Source organism: Megascapheus bottae, chromosome 1, assembly GCF_031878675.1.
Source record: "Megascapheus bottae isolate mThoBot1 chromosome 1, mThoBot2.hap1, whole genome shotgun sequence".
Classification (NCBI taxonomy): Eukaryota; Metazoa; Chordata; class Mammalia; order Rodentia; family Geomyidae; genus Megascapheus; species Megascapheus bottae.
Window position 1 is genome coordinate 23,661,810 of NC_143509.1, and position 27,358 is coordinate 23,689,167.

The following is a 27,358-nucleotide window of genomic DNA, read 5'->3' on the forward strand; positions in this document are numbered from 1 at the left end:
TCTCTCTAGTTCCCTTGCCCTTTTAGTGAATGGTTTGTTGGGTTTGGGGGGGATTAGTTTCTTGAGTTCCTTGTAGATACGGGATATTAAGCATTTGTCTGATGTATTATCGGTAAATATCTTTTCCCAATTGGTTGGCTGTCTGTCTACTTTTGTGGCTATGCTTTTATCTGTGCAGAAACTTTTTATTTTTAGGTAGCCCCATTTATCGAGTCTTTCTCCTATCTGTTGTGACTCTGGGATTCTGTTCAGGAATCTTTTGCCTGTGCCTATGAGTTCCAGTGTCTCTCCTACTCTATCATATAGCAGTTTCACGATTTCCAGTCTGACATTGAGGTCTTTGATTCACTTTGAGTTAATGCTTGTGCATGGCAAAAGGCTAGGGTCAATTTTTAATTTTCTGTATGTGGCTGCTCAGTTTTGCCAGCACCAATAATTGAATAGGCTGTGTTTGTTCCACTGTATATCTTTGGGTCCTTTGTCAAATACAAGTTAACTACAGGTATGTGGTTCTCTTTCTGGATCTTCTATTCTGTTCTATTGATCTTCAGGTCTATATCATCCAATTCTTAAATCCTCTTTGTATTTTGTAATTTTATGTCATCCCTCCTACATAGTCTATAAAATGATTAGCACAGAGTAGAAGGCAAAGAAGAAGAAGAAGAAGAAGAAGAAGAAGAAGAAGAAGAAGAAGAAGAAGAAGAAGAAGAAGAAGGTGAGACTATATTAAACCTTAGATGATAGGAAGGCTATACCAGGGTCTTCTCTTCACAGGCAACTGAAACCCACTCAAGATATCTCCCTCTTATTCTTTCTCTCTCTAAATCAATAGACAAGTTCTATTCATTCAAGTTCTCAGTAGCTCTGGAATCTATTGACTTCCCTTAAGTTCTGCTGAATTCTTCCATTCAAGATTTTCCCTTCTCTTGGACCAAGTCTGTAGTCAGGCTGGTTTTTTCCTGTCTATGCTACCTGATCTTCTACTATGTTTTGTGTGTGTGTGTGTGTGTGTGTGTGTGTGTGTGTGTGTGTGTGTGTGTGTGTGTATGCAGGTACTGGAGCTTTAAATCAGGGACTAGAGCTCTTGATTTCTAGATTTTAGCTCAAGGATGGCACTCTAACACTTGAGCCACAGTTCTACTTCTGGATTTTTGATAGTTAGTTGCAGATAAGTCCCTCAGATTTTTCTTCCCCAGCTGCCTTAAAACTTCAGTCCTCAGAGCCACCCAGCCCAGCTTCTACTGTTAATTATCTTCCTTTTACCTGGAGGAAAATTTTCCTTTCTTCTTATTTTTTTTTTTTGCCATTTTTAGGCCTTGAACTCAGGGCCTTGGGCTTTCTTAAGGCTAGAGCTCTTCCACTTGAGCCACAGCACCATTTCTGGCTTTTTTCTATGTATGTGGTACTGAGGTCTTTGTGCATGCTAGGCAAGCACTCTACCACTAGGCTAAACTCCTGGCCCTTTCCTTTCTTTTCTTAATTAAGGTAAATTTAATATTTTCAAAATAACATAATAAACTCCATTTGTCTCATCACCTAGCTTCAACAACCGCCATTGAATAGTCCATTTTATTTTGCCTGCTATCTACTACCTTTTCCCAGTATACTTAGATTGTCTGAAGCAGATCCTAGAGTTCATAATATCTGTGGTAGGGCACATCTAAATCTGTCACATGACTTATAAGGCACTATATGATCTGTGTTATGTTGACTTCCCAACTGTACATCTTGTTCCCTTCTCTGTGTCCAGGTAGAGCAGCCTGTTCTCTGCTCCTCTAATATTTTATTATGTCTCTTTGCTGAGACCTTTGGACTTTTTTCAATGCACAGAAGTTCTGTCCTTTATCTTCTGTCATTCTCATTGCTCACATGTTCACACTTCTGTTGTGGCCTGCCCATCATTTTCTCAAGTGGTCCCTAGGCTTGTACTAAGTTCCTCCTTGTCTGTTTTTAATAGTCCCTGTTTCTCTTGCAGGTATTAATACACAACTAATTTTGTAGTTAGTAATGTAGAGCTCTCTCCTTTGTTAGAAATCAGTTCTATGGACCAAGGAATTGTGTCTATCTTATTATGTGCTTTATTACCCAATAGGACCCAATATCCTTTTTATAGGAAGCATTTAATAATCAATAAATATTTGTTGAAGAAAGCTCTCAGAAAAGATAAACACAAGAGCTAACAACAATTCCATGGTACAACTTGCTTATCTATTTAGATCAGTATCTTAAACCTTTCTTAACCCCAAGAACAATGCTCTGACTTTTTATTTTCAATATGTTTGTTATAAGCAACATGACTTCTTAAAAAGATTATCAGCCATTGGGGCCGGGAGTTTGGCCTATATGTGGAAATAAGAATACTAAGTTATATAGAGAAACTGGAAATTATCCAGCTACTAAGATTTAACAAGTAAGCAATCAAGACACACACACAAAGCAAGGCCCTGGTGGCTCTTACTTGTAATCCTAGCAACTCAGGAGACTGAGATCTAGAGTATGACATGGTTCTAAACCAGCCTGGGTAGAAAATCTGTAAGTCTCCATCTCCAGTTATAGCTTAAGTGATAGAGCACCTGTTGCTAAGACCTACCTGATTTTGAGCCCCAGTATCAGCAAAACACACATGCATGTGCATGTATGCACTCTCTTGTACACACACACACACACACCTTACACACTATCTAACATTTACTGAGGAGTGGAAATCATTTTTCACACATAATTCCATGTAATCCTTAGCACAATCTTGAGATATGCCTTATTATTCCCATTTTATACATAATGGGAAAACTACCACGGCATTAAATTTTTTGTTTATGTGGCTGGGAATGTGGCTTACTCGTCGAGTGCTTGCCTAGTGTACATGAGGCCCTGGGTTCAATTCCTCAGTATCACATAAACCATTCAGGATTTGAAAACCAGGAGGTTTGAACCCAAAGGAGGGAGTCTTGCTATCTATGCTAGGGGAGTATGAAATGCCCCCTGATGAACTGGTGGTGCTATTTTGGGGGAAAGGAAGAGTAGAGACTTTCTAAAGTAGGGCCTACTAAAGGAAGTAGGTAGAGTGAGAATGCATCTTTGAGGGTCATTGGCCCTTTCTCTTGTGTTGCTCCTACTTCCTGTCCACCATGAAGTGAACAAATTTACTCCTTACATTCTTGCTTCCGAATCCTCCCTTAGGAAGACTCATGGCAATGAAGAGAGCCCACCACATGCCCAAGCCCATGATGCTCTGTGCCAAGCTAAAGCTTTCCTCATTAAGATCATTTCTCTCAGGATTTTGTCACCAAAATAACTAACACATTGGGATTGACAAGTGTTCTTGTCATGCTATAGAATATAGTACTAAATAAAAATGATAGCACTCTATAGAAAATAAAATCCAAGAATAAAATAAAGGACAATCTGATTCATCAGTTTACACTTGATATACACACTTTCAGAGGAAAGTTGAGAAACCTGTTCCTAATAAGAAAGCCATTTCCTTAAACATGTTTCTAATAAGGAAGCTATTTCCTTGTAAATCCATTGATTTTAGACTTTTTATCAAGTCCTCCTTACAGAGAGAACCAAGCCTCAGTTGTCAGGTACTGAAACTACCATGAACTTGACTTTGCATTGTGTTCCTTACTGTTCTGTGCATTCTTGCCTGCTGGCTTCCTGCAGATGTATTCTAACCAAGAGGAAATGCATTATGTTTTTTAAAGGAAAAATTTTTGGTGAGTTAAAATGTGGAACTTGTACATCAGAAAATTATTCTGTATTAGTTGTATTTGGAAGTTTATTTTTAGCACCGTATCAAAGAAAATTTAGGTCAAATAAAATGGTTCATATAGTTTTTGCTCACCCCTCTGCTTTAAAATTTTTTCATTCACAGCAATGTTTCATTTCTATTACTGTTTTACTTCAACATGTTTGGGTGAGGAAGGAACTATTTTTATTTTTATTTTTATTTTTGCTAGTCCTGGGCTTGAGCTCAGGGCCTGAGCACTGTCCTTGGATTTCCTCAAGGCTAGAACTCTACCACTTGAGCCTCAACACCATTTCCGGCTTTTTTTTTATGTATGTGGTACCGAGGAATCGAACCCGGGTCTTCGTGCATGCTAGGTAAGCACTCTATCACTAGGCCAAACTCCCGGCCCCACCAGAGAAGTTTTGATTGTGGACAAGAACAGCGTGGTTCTACAAGTCAGTATCCTGAACAACCAGCTTTTTCCAGGAAATGGTCACTCCCAACAGAAGTAAGCCACATTGGCTTGCTTACTGCCTACTAAAGTCACAGCTGCAAGAAAGGACGCCCTAGAGCATCACTGTCCTCCCTGGAACCATTCGTAAGTTCTTGGTAAAGCCAATTCAGACTAGTCTTTCAGGGAGGTGATTGGAGGACCAGGCCACTCCCTTAGCTAAAGGTTGTCCTCAGAGAGGAGGAAGAGGAAGTCAGGTAGAGGAAATGTTTAAGCAGCTGATCAAGTCATGGGTGCTCAACAGTACTTTGAATTAGAACCGCAGACACACACAAAAAAAAATCTAACGGTGTTATTTGCAGATTCTTTATTTAAAATATTGCTTATTATTGGCATGCAATTTTAAATTTTAACATCCTGGGTATAGATTCCCCTGGAGAGAGCTGTCAGAGGATAAGGACTGACCCAAAGACACCCTAGAGTCCCTGCACCCCCAGACGTAGTTCTGCCAGCTTCAACCCGCTGCTTTCCAGCCCTCCTGGGATGGCCGACCCTATCGTCTCTTTAGGTCCCGGACGGCAGGGGGCGCCCGCGGCCTGTCTCCCACTGAGACTAGGTCTAGCGTTCTAGCCGGGGCCCTGCGCCGGCCGGTTCTGCCTGCACCTCCCAGGAGCACACTAGGCTGAGGGAGAGGCTAGACTGGACGCTCGGCGACCGCTCGAACCCCCAGGAGGTGTCACCTCTGGTGGGAGCAGCAGATGCCGGGGCGGGGCTGTCTTAAGGCGGGGCTGTCTTAGGGCAGGGTTTGCGGGCGTGGCCCGGTGCGCAGCTCCGCCCCCCTGGACAGTCACTGGGGGCGGGGCGGGGCGGGGCGCCACAGGTGTGGGAGCGGGCTGGCTGAAGCCGGGTGATGGGCGGGGCCTGGAGCGCAGCCCCTCCCTTTCAGCAGTCACTCCAGCCTGGGCGGGGCGCGGCAGGTGTGGGAGCGGTATGATAGGGGGCGGGCCTGAGGGCGTGGCCTGGCTGGAAGCCACGCCCTCGCGCCGCAGGGAGGACGTTGAGCGAGCGCTAGCGGCGGGGAGTGCGCGAGGGCTCGAGGCCGGAGGCCGCTTCCCTGTCACGGGCTAGGTGGTCGACGACCGCCGCTCCGCGTCCGGGCTTCCCGACGTGGGCTCCGCAGATGGGAAAAGGAAGATTTCCCTGACGGGAGTTGAGGGCTGAGATTTCTCGGCCAGGACGAGCAAGCCTCTCTGCTTCAGGGTGAGGACCGGGACGCCGGGGCGGCGACCGCCGCGGGTGAGCGCGGGCTGGGGTCGGGACCCTCGGGGGAGGCGCTTCCCGGACCTCGGGGCCCGCGAGGGTTGGCTTCCCGGACACCCCGCGGGCCAGGTAACCGGCGGCCGTGTCGGGAGCTCCCAGCTGAAGCGCCTGCCTACCTGTGCAGGTAGTGGCGGAGGCGGCCGCCGCGCGACCCCGGGCCGCGACCCCGCGCCGGGACCCCGCGCCGCGAGGGGACTGCGCGACTCGGCCGGGAAATGAGGATTCCCAGCCGCTGCGCCCCTCGCGGCGCCGGGTGACCGGATAAGCAGATGACCCACGCCCTCACGCTTATCTGTTTAGAGAAACAGGCGTTTGTGGGTGGGACACCGAGGCTAGAGTTAGGGTAACTTGCCGCTGGGGTTCTCCCGTGAGAATCACAGGAACGGCCGCCTGTCGAGGAAAAAAAACAGCTAATAGCCAGTATAGGTTAGAGATGCAAGTTGTGGACCTTGATTGGATCCTGGTTGGATGAATATTTTTTTAATTGAGATAATGAAATTTGTACTCGATTGTTCGATATTACTTTAGGTGGTTTTTTTTTTTTTTTGGTCATTTTAACTGTAGTTACTTGGTTTTTGCTGGTCTAGGGGTTTGAAGTCTGGGCCTCCGCCTGCCTGCTACTATTTAAGGCACATCCTCATCCCTAACTATGTTTTTGTTTTGTTTTGTTTTCTTTTTTAAGCCGTGTCTTTTAGAGTTACTGGTTTAAGGCTAAAATAAAAGATGAGGATCTGCTTCAAAATAATCCTCTTGGTTGGGGAGAGGGGATTAGCTTGAGTTGTTCTTAGTTGAAGCTATGACATGCAGGTCTCCACCACTATTTTTTTTTTTTCTGTGTATGCTGAACATTTTCCTCTGAAACTACCACCACCTTTTATCAGAAGGCAAGTTTGGCACCAGAGATGGTTCTAGATTCCAAGATTTCCTTCCACTGTGTTCATTTCTTGTAATCTGTCTCTCCAGCCTGGCTATCAAAAGACTTCTTTTCCTCCTCTCTGGGGGTGCTGATTTATTTTGTTCTGAAGGCTCAGGATGTTTGCAAGGGTGTCCTAGCTGAGAGGATCAAGTTGATGCAGGTGGATGCTGGCTCAGCCTTTTCCACACAAAGGCTTAGCAAGCTTGGAGAACCCATTGCCTCCAGCCAGGCGGGTTGTATGAAATGTGTTAGCAGTTTTCCCCAATTGTCCAAATCCCAGGTTACACTCAACAACGGAGAGTACCCCTGGGGATGTGCCTTAGTGGTTGAGCACTGTGCTCCTTTGTGCTGTAGGTCCTGGGTTCAATCCCCAGCTCTGGGGGAAAGTAAGCCAATAAATATAGAGGCTGGTGTCACCTGCACCTGTACACCACTAGAAGCATTGTACATATCAAAGAGTTTACATAATACTAGAAATAGCACAAGGTAATTAGCACGTATTCATTTGTTTAAAAAAGTTACTTTGTTTCTGTGTTTATCTCTACTAGCCTGCATCAGCAATCATGACTTAATTAGCCATTTTACTTAGGAAAGAACTAAAATTGTTCCAGGGTATATGCAAGTTTTTATTCCTTTCTAAGTATCCTGTTTGGGATTGGAAGTAATATCTTTATGGTCATCCAACTTGGTTATTTTTTCCTCAGAATTTATAACCCCCACTTAGTCTTATTAGTTGTGATTTGCAAAGGTGTTAACTCCAGGAGAGACCTGTTGAAGTTCAATGGAAAGAGAAAGGGGAGATCTATGCCTGAAAGAGTAATCTACACTTTTGATAGCTTCCTTACAACAGAACGGAATGCAAAGTAAATGATAATCTGTGGCAATTAAAAGTTAAAGTGTTACCGGATGCCAGTAATTCACACCTGTAATCCTAGCTACTCAGGAAGCGGAGATCCAAGGATCTTGGTTTAAAGCCAGCCTGGGCAGGAAAGTCCAGAAAACTTATCTCCAATTAAGCATGTAAAAATCCAGAAGGGGAGCTGTGGTTCAAGTGGTAGAATGCTAGCCTTGAGCATAAAAGCTCAGGGACCAGGCTCAGGACCAACACACATGCACACACACACACACGAAGTTGAAGTGTCAGACAAATGCTCTCAGATATCTGAGTTCACAAGTATAAAAAGAAGTAAAGATTTCCTCCTCCAAAATAATAAAAAATAGGGCTGGGAGTTTGGCCTAGTGATAGAGTGCTTGCCTAGCATGCACGAAGGCCCAGGTTCGATTCCTGTGCACCACATATACAGAAAAAAAAAAAAAAGCCAGAAGTGGTGCTGAGGCTCAAGTGATAGAGTTCTAGCCTTGAGAAAGTCCAAGGACAGTGCTCAGGCCCCAAGCTCAAGCCCAGGACTAGCAAAATAAATAAATACATACATACTAAGAATTGAAATCTGGCTTGTTCTTCCACTTGAATTACACCCCCAGCCCTTTTTGCTTTGAGTTTGACTGGCTTTGTTGAGCTCAGATTTCCTACCTCCTCTCTGTTTTTAGCACTTCTTGCCTCCTGACCCGCAGGAGAGGCAAGGAGAACACGCCCCGACTAAGACTAAGGTTAGGGCCGGCGGCCTGCTTCACACAGCCCTCCCTCTCCAGAGGGAAGACACAGACGTGCCAGGGAGAATGTCACAGCAAGACTCATTTATTGGGAAAGTACAAGGGGCTAAAGTAAGATGCAGGAGTCTATCAGCATAAAGGTGGGCAGGACAGGGGGAGGAAGGTGCGGTCAGAGAGGACAGCGGGGCCAATCCGTGGGTTCGAAGTAGCCTTATTTTACATCACAAACCACACCCAAACCTCCCAATGAGGCAATGAGGCGACAGGCAGGTCTGCTCAGTTTCCTAATGTGACTTCCCCACACTCTCAAGTAGCTGAAATTAGGGAAGTGTGTCACCATGCCCAGTCAGAAATTGTAAAGATATTTTTAAGTTTCAGTTGAAGGATATTCTAACACTTGCCCAGGTTTTACTGCAGGATGTGAGAAAATGAGAAGCAACAAAAAAAATTCCTTCATTGCTGGAAAACCGTGAATTCATGCCAGTACTTCAATGAAATTGTTTGGCTTACAGTTCAATTTTCCCTATATGAATAAAAAATGCAACTTTTAGAGACTTTTCTACCTCCATTTCTTCACTAGTTCCCCAAAACAATAGAACTTAGAACTTGCCGGGTCCTTAGGTGACCTGGCAGTGACCTAATGCTTCTCCTCCTTTGGATGCTGGACTGGGACCCTAGGGAGTTATTGCTAAAAGCCATTTTGAGGAATTACCACAGTGTGACACCCTGGTCTTTCCACTTTGTGCCGTGGAAGGGGATAAACACATTAGAGAAGCCAATTACTCCTTCATTGGCCTAGAAATGAGAGGAAAGGGTGTTGACACGGTTTCACATGTGTAAGCACTCAGCAGCCCTCCACAGCACTTCATGCTCCCCGGAAGGATAGATTTGGCTTTTAATAGATGAGAGCAGTGGAATCTCCAGAGGTTGAGGCTTGCCTTCATTGTCATTTAGGGGTCTGGCAGAAGGAGTCTTAACATCTGCTGAGAGTCCACAGCAGTCTGCACATCCTGTTCCTTGCAGGGAGAACTGAGACAGGGTGTCACTGTGCTGGCTAGCCAGGAACTCATGACCCTCCCGCCTCAGCCTCAGGAATTACACGCATGCACTACCAGGCCCAGCCATGATACAAATTCCCACAAATCGAAATTGGGTATTATGGCCCTTTTTTTTGAGACAGGTTAATTTGCTTGAGGACTTGAATCTAGTAAGTGAAGAGCTCAGATTCCAACTTAGCTGTTCTGGGGTTCCTGTTAGCTGTCCTGAGGGTCCTATTAGCTGTCCTGAGGGTCTGTTACTTCCTCCCTCTTCAGTTCCATGCCTTCAGCAAGCCCTACAGCTCCACTTATGTAGGGCCAGACAGGCAGTTCTTTCACCACTACCTACTGCCCTGGTGACACCCAGATCCCTGGCTACTTGTAACTGAGGTGTACTGAGAACCAGAAGATTCCAAATGTTCGGTCCCCAAGAAAGATTCCAGGCAGTAATAGAGCAACTACCTTCGAGGGGGTTGGTGCACTACAGATCCCTTTAGCTCCAGGGCTCCCCAAACCTCCCTGGCCTTCACATTGCTCTGCTTCTCTTAGTGTGTGGTCACTGAGGAAAGAGAGAAGCCTTTGGTCTTTGGGGAAATTTATATTTGCCACCCTTGAAGTACAATAAGAATGGAGGCCTTGTGAAAATGGGCACCCTCTGAGTGGCAGGGCTTGTGCGCCCTCCCTGTTAAGCAGGGAGCTATGTGGAGCCCCTGTGGTGCCTAGCTCTGGAGCTGCCCTGAGTTGGGTACCAGCCACTCTGAAGACTTCAGAAAGTGCACCTGTCTCTCATCCCCTCTGCCCGCCTCACTGCTGCTGATGACAAAGTTGCTCTCCACACAGTGGAGACGCCACACACCGCCAATTAGAAAGCTGCACAAGCTCGGAGGGGCCCCAGCCTTTAAGAGCTTATACAAGAGTCCAAAGTTGGCTTCATTTCCTGTCATGAAACTTCCGTTAAGGACAGAGGTTCTCCAGTATAGCTGGAGTTTCATTGCAATTGAAACTAGATCTATTTCCTCTCTCCACTCTCTCCTCCCTGTCCAGTTCTGAGAGTTTATGGGCTCATGTGGAGGAGGATAGAGAGAGGATGGGAAAAGGAAAACCCACAAAATTGAGCCTGTAGAACCAGATGCAGATGGCTCATATCTGTAATCCTAGTTACTCAAGGCTGAGATCTGAGGATCACTGACCAAAGCCAGTCTTGGGCAGGAAAGTCTGTGAGATTCTTTCCCAAATTAGCCAGTAAGACATGGAGCTGTGGCTCAAGTTGTAGAGTGCTATCTTGAGTGAAAAGGCTAAGGGATACCTAACACCCAGTCCCTGAACTCAGACCCTACTTCCAGGACCAATAAAACACAAAAAAAACAGACTTGGATGGTCTTGAGGAAAGGCCAGGTGTTGTTTTGAGGCCTTTGATGGTGGATTGTCAGGATTCTAGCAGACAGTTCTTAATGTGATAAGAAAGATAAGCTCACCAGTGAAGTGATCTTGTTTAGACTGAAAGAAGTAAAGAGCAAGTGGGTTGAGTGGATCATTTCAGAAGCACTGTGGGATTTAAGTTCATGAGTGGGCACTCCCTAGCAGTACCAGCATGAGCAAACAGGCTTCACAAAGCAATGGAGGTGGATTGGCTGGCACTGGGATTGATATTTACTACTGTGTGTCATCAGTTTATTGTTATTTTAGTCTGCCCACCTCCTTTCTTCCCCCCCACCCCCAGGTACTTCAGTAGTCACCACAGTGCCTGCCTCATAGGGCTGAGGATGAAATGGCACACTGGAGCCTCTTCCCCAAACTTGCCCCAGCAAGTCACTGTGGGTCCTTGTGGTTAGCTGAGCCTGTCTTCTTTATCCTCACTTTAGGGCCAGTTCCCCCCAGTAATGCTAGATAAGTTCTGACTTCTGTTTTGAGTGAGCTGCCATGTGCTCTGTGGGAAGTGTTCTCCGGGACAAGAGCTGCAGCTGCCCTAGAATGAATGGGAATAGGCCTGGACCCTCAGCTGTGAACCTGGGCCTCTGGATCTGTTGTTTGGGGATGAAAATCTTCCCAGCCTACAAGAGCAGCAGAATCCCCTGGCATTCATGTGGACAGAAACCCCGCCCTGCTTGCAGAAGTGCAGGCGGGTGTCAGCATGGAGGAAGAATTGGACCCAGGGGCCCTATCCCCTAAATGTTCTTCCACCTGACTGAGGGTTAGGTACATTTACTTTCAGCTGTTTGTTTTTGCGAGTCCTGGGGCTTGATCTAAGGACCTGGGCACTGTCCTTGAGTTTTCTGAAGGTTAGTGCTCTACCCTTTGAGGCACAGCACCACTTCCAGATTTTTCTGTGTATGTGGTACTGAGGAATTGAACCCAGGGCATGTTAGGCAAGCACTCTACCACTAGGCCACATTTCTGGCCCCAGCCAGTGTTTACATCCGCAATATGTAGACTGTCCTAAAGTTCTGGAGGTCTATTTGGTCTTCAACCAGCTCCCTTGTCCTGCCTGTAAGGAGAGGTGGGAGTGGGCTAAAGTTCATGCCAGAGATGAACCCAAAAATGGAAATATGAGATGGGTTTCATTGGGCTTAAGGGGGTGAGAACCTTTTAAATCCCAAATGATTATTAATCTTGTCAGTTTACAGGGGTTAAGAGACACCTAGGAGATTAGGAAAGCAAGCTTCTGGGTTTGTCTTAAGAGGGTATTTCCACCGGTATGATTGGCATGCAAGGCAACAACTCCAGGAAAAAAGACCCACCTGGAAGATGAGCTGCACTGTCTGATAGGTTAGGGGCCCAGGTGGATTGAAAGCAGAAGGAGGAAGTCCCCAGTTCAGTTCTGTGTTCATGCTCTCTTGATGCCGGTCCACTATGAAATGGTTGTGGTTTTCCTCCACTGTGCCCTACTCAAATGACGTTTCTACCTCACCACAGAAGTCAGCCATCATGAACTGCAGCTTGTAAAAGTGTGATACAAAACAAATCTTTCCTCCTTCACGTTGATCTTTTTTAGCCATTTGTCGTGGCAACATAAAGTCTGATGAATATAGCCTCTCTGTTTTGTTTTTTTGTTGCTGATACTGAGGCATGAACTCAAGTCTTTAGTTTTTATCTCCAGGCTGTTGCTCAGACTTTTGAGCTATATCTCCAAGTCTGACTTTCTTGATAGTTAAGAGTCTGGTGGACTTTTCTGCTCATGTGAGCCACTAGCGCCTAGCCATTTCAGAATTTCTTTTTTTTTTTTTTTGCCAGTCCTGGGCTTGAACACAGCGTCTGAGCACTGTCCTTGGACTTTCTCAAGGCTAGAGCTCTACCACTTGAGCCTCAGCACCACTTCTGGCTTTTTTTTTTTTTTGTATGTGGTACTGAGGAATCGAACCCAGGTCTTTGTGCATGCTAGACAAGCACTCTACCACTAGACCAAACTCCCAGCCTTATTTCTGACTTTTTTTTTAGCCATTCTCTTAAAATTAGAAAGCTGGGATGGCAGCACAGTGGTAGAGCCTTTGTTAACATGTGTGATGTTCTGAATTCTAGTCTCAGCACTGCAGACAGTTAGAATAAGAAAATAATAAAATTAGAGAACAAGGTCATTTCTCTTTTTATTTTTAAAGTATTATGGATCATTTTAAGTTGAACATGATAGATGTTTGACTCTGATATGTGAGACAGATCCCTATAAGTAGCCTATTCCACACCTTAACAATAATTACCCAAGTCTAAGGTTTTGAAAGGTACATGTAGAATAACTCTTTCTTTTTCTTTTTTCCTTTTCTTTTTTTCTTTGCTATTCCTGGAGCTTGAACTTGAGGCCTGAGCACTGTCCTTGGGCTTTCTCAAGGCTAGTACTCTACCACTTCAGCCACAGCAGTACTACTTCCTGCTTTTTCTATGTATGTGGTACCAAGGAATCCAATCCAGGTTTTTGTGCATGCTAGGCAAGCACTCTACCACTAGGCCTCACTCACTCTCCCCCAGGTAGAATAACTTCTAAGTCAGAGGTCATGAAGGATACTTTTTTCTTATTACAAAAGTAATAAACTTTCAGAGTGACAAATATAAGAAGTAAATATATACCCATAGTCTCAGCAGTGAGCGAGTCTGTTGGGGTGGCTTGACCTGACCCTGTGGCTTGCTGCCTTTCTGGTGTGAGCCGGTGGGAGAAGTACTATTCTTCCTAGCATGCAGTCTCTTAGGCTGCTTTGCCACATTGAATTAAGATCCCTTCAAGTATGAGGAGAATTTATGTACAAGGCCACAACCTTTCCAGCCCCACATGTCTTGGCAGGTGCACACACCCTTTCAGTATAGGTGTACATAGATGGTTTTACTACCCAGCGGGTCCTGGACTAACACCAGGTGGCTCACTGGTTTTCAGCCCCCACCCCCTTCCATGCCATGACTGAGAACAAGTATATTCTGTCTGATCCGGCCATCAGCAGACCCTGGGGGAATTATATAACTTCTGCTCGGAAAGGCTTTGCCATACGTGGCTTTATCTTGCTTCTGTCATCAAACATCATAGTTGGCAATGTTCTCCTGCTTAATTTTTCTGGGGAGCTTTTCTCTTAAAGCAATAAGGGAGCATTCCACGCACTGACTGTATTGTAATCCATTTGATCACCTTCCTGTTGTATGTGGTTTTGATTTCTCAGTGGGGAAGGGTGTTGGCATTCACTGAGTGAGCTGTTCCCACAGTGGTCCTTCCTTTACCTCTGATTACTTCCTTGTGATAAGTTTTTGGAATGTTACTACTAGGTCAGAAGGCACAGACAGGGTACTGGTGGCTCAGTTCTGTAATCCTAGCTACGGGGGAGCTGGATCTGAAAGACCCAGCCTGGGCAAGAAAGTCCATGAGTCTCCTACTTCTAATTAAACACCCAAAAAGCCCAAGGTGGAGCCATGGCTCAGTTGGTAAAGCGCTAGCCTCAAGCACCAGCTCTCAGGGACAATACCTATGCCCGGAGTTCAAGCTCCAGAATTGGCACAAAGCAAGCAAACAAGCAAGAGACACAGACATATTGAGTGCTCTTTAAAATGCCTCATGCATGTGAAAAGTGCCCCACCAGGCCTAATAGTATGGGAGACAGATTCCTTCATCCTTACCACACCTGCAGGCTTGGCTTGGGCCACTCTGAGGTGTCACTCCATAGGAAAGAAAAAGAACAGAAAGACACAGCTGTGTATGGTGGCAAGTCCTTTCTTCCTTGGTGGAGCCATACAGATGCTACTGAGCAGGCAGTGGCCCCTTCAAGGATAAGACTTCCCCTGAAGCCCAAATATTCCAGGGCCTGATTGAAACCAAAGTTTTTTTTTATTCCAAAGTCTGAGACTGTTAGGTTACCTAATTTTTTTTCCTCTCTTGAAGTCAAGGTTCTTCTGTTAACTAGACTTCATTATGGAAGAACCCTCAGACTTTTACTCTATGTTTATACATTATTTACTATATAACTACTCTATCTGTGATTTTGGTAGGGTTTGAACTTATATATCTGGACTATATTTTTGATCCTTTAAAAATACTTTGGAAGAAATAAGTAAATGAATATTTGAAGAATAAGTGGATTTATGTTTCATAATATGTGTGAAATGTTTAGCATGTACCACATGACCTAATTAAAACACTTAAAACTAAGTGTTAAATCAGTTTTATAGTCATTGTTGCATGTTAAGGTAGCCAGTTGGTCACACAGGCAGCAGACACATGTAGCTTCTAAATGTGAGATTCATTGATTTGGCTTTGTGTTGTAGTAAATCTCTTGGACTGGAGACATTTTAGGCATTATAATTGCATTGAAGCACATAAAGTATGATACAGATAGTAAGCGTTGAGTTTATAGTGTTGGTGTCAGTCTCCCTGCCTCGGAGAGAACTGGGTCTGATTTCTAGTACCATAAAGTGAGCTCTGCCTATTCTGGGATGTTCTGCAAGTAGAATGCAACAAACATAGAATGAAGTGGCTTCCTCTGTTCAGCCTCTGTCTGAAAGTCATGCCTGTGGTGACATGTCTCAGTAGTTCTCTATTAGTGACTACTATGTCATTTCTTTGGCAGTATCATAATTTACCCATTCCCCTTTGACCATTGTGTTGTTTGTAAGTTTTAGCTCTTATGAATAAAGATGACTCTTGTCTGAGTCATTTTAAAAACTTTTATTGAAGTTTATATTCTGTAAATCTGCCTATTTAAGTTCATAATTATGTAATCTTAAAGTTTATATTTGTGTGTCCATCACCATAATTCAGGTTTGGAAGTATGTGTGGGGTAGGGTACTTATTCATTCATCAGCTGATGGGCATGTGAATTGCTTCTGACTACTACAAATAGTACTGCTCTGCCCGTCATAATGTTGTTTGAAGTTCACAAGAGTATTGGGTTTATGTTTCACTTCTTAAGACCTATCAACGTACTTTCCAAAAGTGGCTGTGCAGTGCCAGAGTCCCTGCAATGGTGTGCAAAGGTTTTTTATTTCAGTACATTCTCACCAACACATAATATTGCCAGCTGTCTTTGGGCCATTCCAAAGGGAAGGCCATGATATCACAATCCAGGTTTAATTTGCATTTCCCCAGTGATCAGAGCTGTGCAGCACCTTTCTTTGTGTTTATCTGCTGTGGATATTATCTTTTTCAGTGAAATACATAGTTAAGCCTTTTATTGGTTTTTAATTTGGGGTGTCACTATCATTATACAGAAATACATATAATATATATAATATATGATATATAGAGACAAAGAGAATATGTGTATAAATGTAGACTACCAGACATGTGATTTTTAAATATTTTCCCCAGTGTTGTGGCTTAACTTTTTTCTTGTTGTTGTTGGTCACAGAGTTTGAACTCAGGGCCTGGGCACTGTCCCTGAGCTCTTTTGCTCAAGGCTAGCACTCTACCACTTTGAACTACAGTGCCACTTCCAGTTTTTGAATGGTTAGTTGGAGCTGAGTTTCACGGGAACGTTTCTGTACAGGTTGGCTTTGAACTGCGATCTTCAGATCTCAGCCTCCTGAGTGGGATTACAGATGGGCCACTGGAGCCCAGCTCTGTCTTAACTTTTTTGTTAATGCCTTTTAAAGAAAACAAACTAAATTTTGATCAAATCTATGGTATTGATTCCTTTTACAGTAATAGGGTCAATATCATAACTAAAACCTAGATTGCTTAACTCATACAAGTCCTGTGGATGTGTGCTCTTAATTTCTCCTATATAAACAGATCTAGGAATAGAGGCACTGAATCACAGGATAGGTAGGTGTGTGTTTAAATTCTGGGCTTTTACAAAACAAAGGGTGTATCATTTTACATTCCCCAAAGCTGCGAATGAGTAAGAATTTTCATAAACTTTTTGTTGCTGTGACAAAATACCTGAGAAAAATGAGAAAGAAAGGTGGATTTGGCTGACAGGTCCCAAGTTTCAGTCACTGGCTCCAGTTCTGAGCTGTGTGAGGCAGTGGCTCCTGGTGGAAGGAAGTGATGAAGCAGAGAGCCTCCCCTGTGGAGATGCCAGAAACAAAATACTCTAACAAAGTCATGCCATCAGCCATCGGCCTTCTCTAATGAGGCCCTGCCTCCAAACAGCACCGCTAAGTTATGAACCGGTCAGTGGCTCCTCCACTGGTGAGGGAGAGCCTTGCGGTTGGGATGGCTCTAGTGCTCCATCGACTCGCAGCCAGGGCCTTGATGCTGGAGCCCAGAGGGACCATTTCCCAGTCAAGACGTGCCCGAGACCCAGATGTCTGTCTTTTTGAATATTTGGTATTAGTTTAGAAACAGCTGTTCTGGCACATGTGAAGTTGCTTGTCACTGTGATTTTTCTCATAAGGATTAATGTTGAGTTCCTTTTTGAGTGTTGTTGACTGTACGTTTTCCTTTTGAAGCATCTGTTCAAATATTTTGCCCATGCGCCTTTTCAGAATAGGTTTTTAAGGAACTATCTTTACCAATTTTTATATTTCGTATTTGAGGAGTTCTCTTAAGAACCTTTTCCTTGTTCTTAAGTTGTCAAGATGACCTGATGAAGTGACAAGATGGTGGAACAGAGATGGCTATCACTCCCTCCATCCACCAAGAAGAACCAGAGCAGCAGCTGTCGGGCTGCATTTTAAGGTGAGTGACATGGAAGAACATTGGAAATAAACAAGGCCTAGAATATCATTACATTTAGATGCCTAGGACTGCAACATAGTACAAAACAATGTCCTGGCATCTGCACCCCAGCTCCACAGCTAGAGGAGGGAGAGACTCCCCTTTGCAAGAGGAAGAGTGACAGGAAAGTGCTAGCATTCCTGAGTTACAGCCACTAACATAAGTAATCTGCCTTGCTTTGATAAAGATCTCATGTCTCTCATCGAGCCCCAGAATGCTATGGATTTGGACTAGTCTGTGGGTCAGAAACCCTGATATTCCCATCTCTAGGACCTCACGGATAATGTGGGGACTTGCCTCCTGAACCCTCCCAGGCCTTCTGATTACCCTACATTGTAGGGGACAGGTGATGTAGCATGGAGGAAAAGAGGTGGCCCTTTTCCCCTGGGAGGGAGCTGGCCTCTCAGGGCCTGGGTCGCCACCACATGTGGACTTGACCCTGTGCGGGTCCTGAATGCTGGTTCCCATGTGGAACCCTCCTTCCCTGCTGGGCTGCACTCAGGTCTCTGCTGCTGACAGTGCGCAGAGGATGCTGTAGTTCTCATGCTGCCATCTCACAGGAGTATGTGAGGGGCTTCGAGCAACTCCATCAATCTCACCACTACCCCTGTTCCTAGGGGCCCACAGTTGAGGTGCCCCAGAGGGGAACTTTGCCTGGCTCTGCTTTCGTCCAGCTCCTGGATGGGCTGCCTAGGCTCGAGGCTCATCCTGCCTGCCCACACCCTGCCCACACCCCACTGTCAGGACAAAGATCACTAGAGACTTCTGAAAACAACAGCAGAACTTTATACAGTTAACATATTAGGAAACCTAGAAGAAAGACCAGTACTGGATACATGACACCAAAACTGAGCTGAGAAAAACAAACAGAAAAACAAGTAACTAGACCAGTAGCAGCTAATGTGATGTTTCACAACAAAACGCCACTGAGCTGGGGGCTCGGTGCCAGGAGTAAAGTAGTAGGAGACTCAGCCATCACTCTGTGGAATCTGCCTAGCAAGCCTGGAGCCCTGAGGTCAAACCCCAGTACCTCTTTGAGGGGGAAAAAATAGAACAAAATGTAATGGCTTCACTGATAAAATTTACCAAACTGTAAAGAACTAATGCCACGTCGTATAAACAATTACACAGAATTAAAAAGGAGAGAATCCTTCCAGATACTCTCTATGAGACCACCACTTCTGTCGTGAAAACTACAGATATATTCTCAACAAAATAATGTCAAATTCTAGCTCAATGGCAAAGTGTTTGCCTAGCAGGTGCAACATCCAGAGTTCTATCCCTAGTACCAAAAAAAAAAAAAAAAAAGACAAAAAAAATACTGGGGATGGGAGTTTGGCCTAGTGGTACAGTGCTTGCCCTACCATGCACGAAGACCCAGATTCAATTCCTTGGTACCACATCATAGAAAAGCTGGAAGTGGTGCTGTGGCTCAAGTGGTAGAGCTCTAGCCTTGAGAAAGTCCAAGAACAGTGCACAGACCTTGAGTTCAGTTCCCAGGACTGACAAAAAAATACTGTCTAATACAGTGGCATATCAAAAGCTAATTCTCCATGATCCCGTTGGTTTTTACCTCAGGGATGCAACATAGTTCAATGATGAACAAAATTTTATTTTTATTCAATGAAAAATAAACATTTTATGATCTTAAAATATACACTGTAGAGTGCTTGCATAGCAAGCATGAAGCCCTGGGTTCGATTCCTCAGTACCGCATAAATAGAAAAAGCTAGAAGTGACGCTGTGGGTCAAGTGGTAGTGTGCTAGCCTTAAGCAAAAGATGATCAGGGACAGTGCCTAGGCCCTGAGTTCAAGCCCCAGGACTGGCTGTGTGTGTGTGTGCTTGAAAACATTTGATAAAATTTGCCATCTCTTCACGATGAAGTCTTGAACTAATTAAGTGTAGGACTATGACATCAGAGAAGTATGTGACAGGACTGCAACAAACATTATGCCAGATGGGAAAATTCTGAAACTATTTCCTCTAAGATGAGGAATGCAACATGGGTGTCTACATTCACTGCTTTTATTGAACATGGCACTCAACTTTTAGCCTGATTGGTTATTCCTGTTTATGGATGGTACTCTTCTATATTTAGAAAAACCTAAAGGTTCCACCAAAAGATTATTGGAACTAATTTACAAATTTAGTAAAGTATCAAGATACAAAAGTAACATACAGAAATCAAAGCCTGATATGATAGTACATGCCTGTAGTCCCACCTCTTAACCTTTGTGACCTGTCACAGGTAGTGAACTCCCTAGCTCCCTATTTCTAAGATAATTAATGATATTACATCCAAAGTTAGGCTGAATGGACGTGGGTAGAGAATTCTTAGTCAATTAGATGGTTATGACATAAGGGAGGGATATCTGAAATGCATATCACTAGAACATTAATTTGCAAGGAGACCTAAGCATTGGGTAAAAATGAATGACAGCTACATGGAAAAATGAATCCTATCAGCATAACCTAATTTTTAAAGACCAGTGCAGGGATCTGGAGGGAGCAAGGCACACCTTCATTTCATGGCTGTTGACTGAATTCTGATCACTTCAATGTCAACAATCCAGGAAATATAGGTTATCCTAGATGGTAACACAGGAAGGTCACACAGAGCCGTAACTCTTAACATCTACTGGCCCCAGTGAATCAGTGTTGATCCATAACTGATGTTGTTAATATAGCTGTTTGTGTGCCAGAAATACTGGAAACAGAGTCGAGTAGCCTGGATACATTGGGTGTTTCTAAATTAGACAAAATCAAATGAAGGCTAATTGATTTAGTAGGAAGTTCAAAGCAGAGAACAACTGGCTGTGTGCCTACTCCTAGCAGAAGCAGCTGCTGGCCGTGGCAGGTCGTGGGCCCCGGCCCTGTAGTGGAAGCTGTGGAGCAGCATCTGTGCACTGAATTGTGCTTCGTGCAGTGTGGGAAACCGAAGAACAGGCAGAGGATAAAGTCAGTCCATGATGCACAGTACTGAACTATGAGTACCACAGGAGGAAGACAGCACACAACTTCTCCAGGAAGAGGGAGGGAGAGAATGAAGTTTAGACGTGGGGGCAAGAGGAGATGGGTTCCACTTGAGACGCACGTCAGAAGTAGCCATCCTGCTTACTGAGTGTTCTTTTGCTCTGTTGCCATAGGCAAATGGCAGCTCCCTTGAGCCCTGAGCCTGGAGAATTGGATAAATTGGACTCTAGGCATCAGATGTCAGAGACTCAATGCCTCTGGCCTCTGAGCTCAGGGAGCCCAGCAGCCAGTGACTAGTCAGAGCGGACAGGTCAGCCAGTAGGTCATTGCAGCTCCATGGAACCCTCCCTGTGGCCAGTCATCTGGGCACCTCCAGGGCCTCTGGAGGGCTCTGCTCTGGGCCACTCTCTTCAGTCGCCCTCTAGCGACTGCTGCTGGGCGTGCAGGAATCTGTACTGTGCCCCTGGGGCAACCAGCTCTGACACAAGGACAGCCAAGCTGGCTGGGGGGAAGGAGAGTTCCGCCCCACTGGGTCTGGGACTGCTGTGTGAGGTCTGCAGCCGCAGGCAGTGTCCTATAAAGGTCATCTGAAGCTGTCAGATGTGGGACAAAGGCACAGATGGCACAGAGTGCCTGGGGGTGCAGTGGCAAGCAGAGCCTGGTGAGCTCAGTGGTTGTGAAAACTGCAGTGATTTCTGGGGGCTGGAATGAAGGCTCATCCGGGAGAATGAATTGGGATTTGAGAATGAATTGGGATTTCCTGTGGACATTCGGCTAAATCGGCAAATTTTCCTGCATTAAGACAGCCTCAGCTATCATGGTGACAGCTTGGAGTAAAGTGAGTGACAGCTGCCACGTTCCTCTTCAGGAACCTCTGTGTCACTGTTCACAGTCCCTGGAATCAGCAGCAGGCAGTATGGCCTGGGGCTTGGCACAGCTCCCCTCCTGAGCACCTGTGCTGGAGAAGCTAGGTGTTGTGGTTTGTGCCTGTTATCCCAGCATTGGGGTTGTTGAGGCAGAAAGATTGCTCCAGAGGCCAAAAAACAAAAATTGCCCTAGCAGCTTAGCTATGACAGCACCAATCATTTAAGAGAGAAGCATTAGTGTTGCCAGCACAGATCTAACAAAACTGGTCTGAAATTAATATCCTTCTCAGATGAGTAACTACCCTTAAATCGTAGCTACACACCAGAGGATACGTGGTTCATAATCAAATTGAGGAGCAACCAATAGATTTACTGCAGTGGGACTGTAGTCATTCTGCTTGCAGTAAGCAGACACAATGCAGGCCTGTGACCAGATGGTTAAGAAGCCTTTTGAACTGGTTTGTGGAAGAAATTTGAGAAAATGTGGGGTATGTGCTCTAGAAGCCCTAGAATATTATAAACAGAGCTAAGAGATGCCTTGAATTCTAGAGGGAGCCATGGTAATCGAACGTTGGACACTTAAGAAGCTGCTGGGCTGCTTATTCTAACCCTTTATGGAAGGGTTAAGAGATGCGGTGACTCACACCTAAAATCCTAGCTACTCAGGAGGCTGAGCTCTGAGGACCAACAACAACAAACAAACAAAAACAGAGAGAGAGAGAGGGAGAGAGAGAGAGAGATATGCAGGTTCCTCTGCTGCTGTTTGATCTTCGTTTTTCTAGTGGGTGTACAGCCATCTCATTGTGACTTTGATTTGCATTCCCCTAATGTATCTGGAATATTTTGCTATTTTCCTAATGGTCTAATTGTTTTATTGTGACTTGAAAAACCCTTTTCTATTCTGGCTCTGAGTCTTTTAGCAGACATTTCTTGTATTTTCTCCCAGTCTGTGACTTGCCTTGCCTTATTTTCCTAACTGTATTTCTAAGGAAAAATGTTTCGTTTTGTTTTTTGAGGGGGGGAGTCAGTCATGGAGCTTGAACTCTGAGCCTGGGCGCTGTCCCTGAACTCTTCAGCTCGAGGCTTATGCCCTACCACTTTGAGCCACAACACTACTTCCAGTTTTCTGGTAGTTAATTGGAGATATGAGTCTCACAGACTTCTGTGCCCAGGCTGGCTTTGAACCATGATCCTCCAGTGTCAGTCCCCTAAGTAGCTAGGATTATAGACATGAGCCACCAGCAGCCAGCCTTTTGTTTTTAAATTATTATAAAGGTAGTATACAGAGGAGTTACAGTTGTGTAAGTTGGGTGATGAATACTTCATTTTTTTTTGGTCGGTCGTGGGACTTGAACTCTGAACCTGGGTGCTGTCCCTGAGCTCTTCAGTTCAAGGTTACCACCCTTGAGCCACAGCCCCACTTCCTGTTATCTGGTGGTTAATTGGAGTTAAGAATCTCACAGACTTTTTAGTGCCTGGGCTGGCTTTGAACTGTGATCCTCAGATCTCAGCCTTCTGAATAGCTAGGATTACAAGCATGAGCCACTAGGCCCGGCTGAGAACTTGTTTTGAACAGCGCCACCCCTCCCATCCCACCCACAAGTTGTATAGTTCATTTTCAACAGTGTCTAGTGAGTACCACTGCTGCGTTTGCTCGCCCTTTGTCCTCCATTTGTGTTCCCTCTTATCTTCCCAAAGATAGAATAAAAGAAAAACAAAAATGAAAAAAACCTGTTTCCATTTCCTAGAGTTCATTTTGATATTATTTTATATGATCAGACACATGTGACTTCTTTTTTAATGATGCCAATTAGAACACATGCATCCTAAGAATTCTTTGCCTTCTGGGGTGATTCATCTGGAGTCCCCCCAAACTTGAATCACCTCAGAATCTGAGACTATGACTACTGTATTTGGAAAGATCTGGAAAATTTGAGGTGCTTGGGTGAAATCAGGATAAGGGCAAGTGGGCTAGGTAACGCGTGAATACAGGCTGGTGTTCAGATAAGCTGGGGAAAGGGAGGCAAAAGGAAGAAGACCATGTGCAAAGATGCAGGCAGAGCTGGAATGCCTGGGTATCCCACCCAAAGCTGGAATTGGCAAGGAAGGGTTCTCTGGGAACTTCAAAGGACAACTTGATCTCAGATTTCTAGCTTCCATTTTCATTGTTTTAAGCCATCTAGTTTAAGCTTTCTTCCCAGTGTTATTTGTTATGGCAGGCCTAGGAAGCTAACATGACTTCCAGAGTTGCAGTTTGTTGTACCTGTACATTTTAGTCCTGTGATCCAGGACATTAGTCACATTTTTTTTTTTTTTTTGCATATAGTATTGGGTAAGGGTGAAGCTTCGTGGTTTCTACTTATGGGTCCTCAATTCCCAGCGGTCTGTAGAAAGGACTCTTGCCTAGTTGACTATGAATGTATAGGTCTAAAGTCTTTTCTCTTCCACCAGTTTATAAGATAATCCTTATGCTAATGACACACTATGTTTTATATCTTTATAGCAAATCTTTTGGGTTTATAAATCCTGTTTTCAAGCCAGATGCCAGTGGCTCACATCTGAAATCCTAGCTGCTCAGGAGGTTGAGATGTCTGGATCATGGTTTAAAGCCAGTCAGGTCAGGAAGGTCTTGGAGATTAGGTCTCTAGTTAACAACAAAAGGGCAGGATTGGAAGCCTGGTGTGCCAGAAAAGAATTCGAGCTGTGAGCAAGCAAGTCAAGTTCCTGAGGATGTTAGGTTTCTTAATTTAGGTTTCTTTAAACAGGTTTCCCCAATGTAGTCCAGGCCAGCCTAGAACTTCTGATCTTCCTGCCTCTGTCTCCCAAGGGATGCGCCCTATTAGGATGCTGATTGTAACCTAATGTCTTTGGTTTTGGTATGAGGGCAGTTCTAGTCTTCTGTGTGTTGGGAAGCAGTTCCCTCCTCTGTGCTCTTGAAGCTTGGGTGTGACTTGGGTGAAGACTCATGAGCACGGACATGGTCAGGAGAGCATGAGTGCACTTGTGAGCCCAGTCTTTGCAGACACAACCTGAAGCATGATGGAAGTGACAGGATCCAAACTCCAGGGGTTCCACATAGGCACAGACCCCACCTCTGTATGCCAAACGAAGAGACGTGGTGAAGGTGGAGAAAGAACGCTTTGTGTGGAATGGGGTGCTGCAGAAAGATGGCATTTTAGTTCCTCTTCAGCCTCTTCAGGGTATGAGGAACTGGCACAGGTGGGGAGAAGTCTTCACATGGTGCAGTCCAGGGTGCGGGTGTGATCTCCCCGGGCATGCCGGAGGGTCTGTTCTGCAAGGCTCTGCTGTCCCTTGGGGTTGTTTCATTATTGATTCCAAGGTGACAGAGGGACTGTGGGCAGAATGGCTTAGCAGAGTACACAATGGAGACAGAGAAGATAAGCTTTTCACCTGCTCTTCGTTAATGGATGGCCCAGGACTATACCAAGAATGCCTTTTGCCTTTCTGCACCAAGTTAAGTATCTGCAAGTGCAAGTGCGTGCTACAGAACTTTAAGCAGACCTTAGAGTGAGAACAGCATATGCATTTGGGTACTTTTTTTTTTTTTTTTTGCCAGTCTTGGGCTTGAGCTCAGGGCCTGAGCACTGTCCTTGTGCTTTCTCAAGGCCAGAGCTCTACCACTTGAGCCTCAGCACCACTTCTGGCTTTTTTCTATGTATGTGGTACTGAGGAATCAAACCCGGGTCTTCGTGCAGGCTAGGCAGGCACTCTACCACTACGCCCAACTCCCGGCCCTCAGAAGTATTTTTAATAGCTGCATACATCTTCCTAGTTTTTATGTTGTCCTGTCTCATGGAGATATACCACATAGTCGCATGTAACTTTTTTTTTTTTTTGGTAGCTGTTCCTGAGCTGCTTTGCTCAAGGCTAGCACTTCATTTCAGCCAGCAGCTCCACTTCCAGCTGTTTGGGTGGTTAATTGGACATAAGTCTCATGGATTTCCTTGCCTAGGCTAGCTTTGAACCTCCACCCAAGATCACAGCGTCTGGAGCAGCCAGGGTTACAGGCATGAGCTACTGCTCCCAGCTACATATTGCTTTTCACCTGCCTCCTGCTGCTGACACTTGCAGGTGATTTGTCACCTGTCTGCATAGTTCTGCAGTGGGGCTGGGTGGAAGCCAGCACTTGCATACGTGCTGGGCACATTCCATCTTCAAGCTACATTTCTCGACTCCTTCCTTTTCTTGCATCCTTTCATCTCTATTTTCTCTTCTTTCAAATCACCGGAGCCTCAGCTGTTGCTCCTTTCCCTACCTTTATTTGCTAAGTACCAAGCCCAGGGCCTTGCACATCCTTCACCTACTTTGCCACTTAAAGTTTGCAGGAATCTGAGCCAGTCCTTACTGTCTTCCTTTATTCCCTCACCAGCTGCCATGCCTGAAAGCACAGCCAGAAGCTCCATCCAGCTGTCTCTCCCTCTCTCTTTTTTTTTTGGTCAGTCATGGGGCTTGAACTCTTGTCCTGGGTGCTGTCCCTGTGCTCTACCTCCACTTCTGGTTTTCTGGCGGTTAATTGGAGGTAAGAGTCTCAGGGTCTTTAGTGCCCCGAATGGCTTTGAACCACAATCCTCAGATTTCAGTCTCCTGAGTAGCTAGGATTACAAGTGTGAGCCACCGGCACCCGGCTCTGTCTGTAATCTTTACCTGTGTTTCTTTTGTTGTCAACTGAACTGCCTGCTTTTAAGTCTTTGAGCTCCAGAGAAAGCTGCTGTGTGGACAGGCAAGTGGGAAGAAGGCTAGGTGGTAGGGCACAGCCTGTTGGCAACGCTGGCCACAGGGACAGCGGGACAGGGAAGAGGCCGTGGTGATGGCCCTGAGCATGAAGATAGTGTTGGTGCTTCAGGCACGGGTCTTGGCTCCAGCAAGTATGCCTTTTCTCTGTGTCTTGGACAAGCTAATATAGAAGTGAGCTGTTCGTGTATATAAAGTTTGGGTCAAAAAACTGCAAAGTTCTGGACCATCTGGGTTTCAAAAAATAAATAGATTCTTCATTACTTTGGGGGAGTGCATGAAATTCGAGAATACAGGTGCTTGGCTGGGTGATGTGCTCACAGAAGCAGCATCAAGATAACATCCGCTCTTCACTCTTGCAGGGATGGAGGATGGAAGGAAGTGGGTCTTCTTGGAAGTTCACCATGCCAACCCCTTCCTCAGAGAAACCGCCTCAGTACCAGCCACATGCACCAAACCAGTCCCTAGATTTTGACTCGATGCTGTTCTTGATCATACTTGGGAAAGTACTATTAAATAGCCTCACACTAGGAATGAGAAGAAAAAGCAGTAATCAAAGTTTTATGAACTATTTTTGCGTTTCACTAGCACTCATCGATCTTTTTCTTTTAGTAAACATTTCCATTATATCCTACTTCAGGGATTTTGTAGTTCTGGGCATTAGGTTTACGAAATACCACATCTGCCTGTTGACTCAGGTTGCTTCCCTCACTTATGGCCTTTTGCATTATCCAGTTTTCCTAATAGCTTATATAGATTATTGCTTGAATTTCTCTAAAACCAAGTCATCTAAGTGTCAAAGGTCATTTTATTTGTCTATAGTAATTTTAATTTGGATTTCAGTCCTGGCCTACGTTCTGGGAGATCCAGCTAGCTACCAAAGCCTGGAGGCACGCAGCGTCTCTTACCGGTGTCCGTCCTACGTCAGCTTTCAGAGTTACTGGCTTTCCATTTCTATGATGACGGTTTTATCCGGGGCATTTATAACTTCGTGGTCAGAAATCTTGACCTTGATTCAGGCTGTACGAATAACTTCCTATATGAACAAGACCATCCTGTATTTTCCCGCTTCTCCCCACTGTGGCTACACTGGGAACTCCAAAAAGACCCTGGCGTCCAGGCTCACAGTCTGCTTCCTTGGAACCTGGGTGCCATTTGTGCTGCTTCAGGCATTCTTGCTCTTACTCAACGTGCAGGTGCCGGCGTACCTTGAGATGAGCGTTCCTTGGCTATACTTTGTCAACAGTTTCCTGATTGCTACAGTTTGTTGGTTCAATTGTCATAAAGTTTATTTAAAAGACTCTGCATTGCCTGTGGATCCCTTTGTAAACTGGAAATGCTGCTTCATCCCACTTATGATTCATCATCTTGAGCAAACTGAAAAGCCTATCTCAGTAATCATTTGTTAGTGTTGCTGTGTTAAAACTGAAGTACACATCCCAGTTTACAAACCAGGAAGAATGATGGCTTAGGACATAACCCGAATGCAATCTCTTGTGCTCTAATTCTTCCATCTTTTCCGCACGTGCCTTTGAGGGCTTTCTTATTAAATCTTAAAGATGATGCCAAGAAA

At 44.9% G+C, this 27,358-nt stretch overlaps 1 protein-coding gene across 2 annotated transcripts; it reads left to right on the top strand.

The window, feature by feature from the left end:
* The first annotated feature begins 5,238 nt into the window (after positions 1 to 5,238).
* Gpr160 (G protein-coupled receptor 160) lies at positions 5,239 to 27,358 on the top strand. 2 transcript variants are annotated; one of them, XM_090347994.1, is made up of 3 exons: positions 5,239 to 5,480; positions 17,047 to 17,154; positions 26,148 to 27,358. In XM_090347994.1, exon 3 carries the CDS (start codon positions 26,157 to 26,159, stop codon positions 27,192 to 27,194), a length of 1,038 nt encoding a protein of 345 aa, XP_090204120.1. In that variant the 5' UTR covers positions 5,239 to 5,480; positions 17,047 to 17,154; positions 26,148 to 26,156; the 3' UTR covers positions 27,195 to 27,358. The 2 variants fall into 2 exon arrangements, with proteins under 2 accessions (XP_090204120.1, XP_090204036.1); XM_090347910.1 differs by having other exon boundaries at positions 5,239 to 5,444.

Excerpts from the sequence above, each read along its gene's own strand:
- Gpr160 (XM_090347994.1), top strand. The coding sequence starts at position 26,157 with ATGGAAGGAAGTGGGTCTTCTTGGAAGTTCACCATGCCAACCCCTTCC.